The sequence below is a fragment of the Vicia villosa genome, linkage group LG5 (genome assembly GCF_029867415.1).
Source record: "Vicia villosa cultivar HV-30 ecotype Madison, WI linkage group LG5, Vvil1.0, whole genome shotgun sequence".
Lineage (NCBI taxonomy): Eukaryota > Viridiplantae > Streptophyta > Magnoliopsida > Fabales > Fabaceae > Vicia > Vicia villosa.
Window position 1 is genome coordinate 56,749,292 of NC_081184.1, and position 1,765 is coordinate 56,751,056.

General features: G+C 42.4%; 1 protein-coding gene across 1 annotated transcript; it reads right to left on the minus strand.

Annotated features, from left to right (window-relative positions):
* Positions 1-822, minus strand: LOC131604698 (uncharacterized). The gene has a single exon (XM_058877123.1). It carries the CDS (start codon positions 820-822, stop codon positions 1-3), a length of 822 nt encoding a protein of 273 aa, XP_058733106.1.
* Positions 823-1,765: the final 943 nt, after the last annotated feature.

A 1,765-nucleotide genomic window follows, 5' to 3' on the forward strand; every position in this document is an offset into this window, starting at 1 on the left:
TCAGTTCTCCAAGGCAGAATCATCACCACCCCTCCAGCCCGTATGGACAACTTCTTTAATATCATCTTCCAACAGCCACTTATTCTCGAACCGAAACTGAAAATTCTTGCGACTCCGTTGTTGAGGTTCACTATCCAATAAAATCGGACTATGATCGGAGTGAGAAGCCAGGAGGTTAGTTAAGGTAGCTTGCGGATGAAGGAGCAACCACTCTTGCGAAGCTAAAGCTCTATCAAGCCTTTCTTCGATAACATGATTGGTACCTCGACTTTTTATCCACGTAAACTGATGGCCAATAAGGGGCATGTCCACAAGGTTACAATCAGTAACAGCCTGGCGAAATCCATCACACAGCGAGTTTGGATGCGGGTGCAAGCCATATTTATCCTCTTGCGACAATAGATCATTAAAGTCTCCGATAATACACCACGGGATAGCAGACATTCCATGGAGATTACGGAGTAAATCCCACGCAAGTTGTCTACGGCTTCTTTCCGGGTATCCATAATAAGAAGTAATTCTCCAATCCTCTTTGCCATCCTCTTGCACCAAAACATTGATAAAGTTCCGAGAGAAATTTAAAATACTACATATAGCAGCATGTTTCCACAAAACAGCCAGTCCACCACTCCGCCCTTCGACGTCAACCGTAAAACAAGCTTCAAACTTCAAGGCAATACGAAGTGACTCTAGTTTATCAACACGAGCTAACGTTTCCGATAGGAAGATGATATCAGGCTCCTGTTGCTGAGCAATCTTTCGCAAGTTCGGAATTGCGCGCGGGCTGCTCAAACCCCGACAATTCCAATTGAGGATCTTCATAAGTCCCGGCAGTTCTGGCTGCCAGGACCTGCCGATAAAAAATGTTGTTCTGAACTTGATTGATCTTCTTTTCTCCCAATATCATCTGCCCTCCTTCTTTTCTTATCGCTTAGCTCCTCCTTATTTTCATGCGAATCAGTTATGACATTCATAGGCCTAAGGTGCATTTGTGTAGGAACAGTCTGAATGGAAAGGTTTTTGGTAATCAATTTTTGGTTGTGAATGTTGTGTTGAGATTTTTGTTGTATAGGCTTTGGTCTATGTTTTGTTATTTTTGGCTTAGGTGCAATAGAGCTGGTACTAGAGAATAATGCAGGAATGTGTTGGGGTTGGGACGTGGAAGAAATTTTGGTTGTTTGACTATGAAGGTGTAATTTTGTAGGTAAATCAAGGTTCAGATCATTATGTGGTGAGGTAGTATGTGGGGCGGCCAGGATCTGTTCAGGTTTTGTGGTTGGTGTAAAAACGTGACCCAATAAAGGGTTAGACGAAAGAATAGATGCAGCATTTATGGTGAAGGTGGGGTCAGATTGTTTAGTATTAGGAAAGGTATGGAATGATTGGGTCATGATAGCAGGCTTGGTGTGTTGAAGGAAATTTTTACTGTTGTGTATTTGTCCACTATTATTTGGGATATTAATAGTAGCAATACTACTATTAAGCGTATCAGTCTCCTGCATTATGGCTGAGTCAACACCGCTATTATTAAGGGAATTATTAATAATAATAGCACCCTGGTAATTATGAGCATTAACTGTAGCATGCAATTTTCCTTTTTGGGCAGATTCACTTGTAACCGAAACCTCCTCTACCTCCGATTCAACAGCGCCACCGTTATGGTTCGCCTGAGAACCGTGTTCTTCATTAAGCCAGCGTGACGAAGGACTACCCCCGTATCTTCGATTCTCAACTTTGATATCATTGGACCATCCCCTAATGCCAT

Bases quoted from the DNA above. Each gene is read 5' to 3' on its own strand.
- LOC131604698 (XM_058877123.1), bottom strand. From the start codon at position 822: ATGAAGATCCTCAATTGGAATTGTCGGGGTTTGAGCAGCCCGCGCGCA.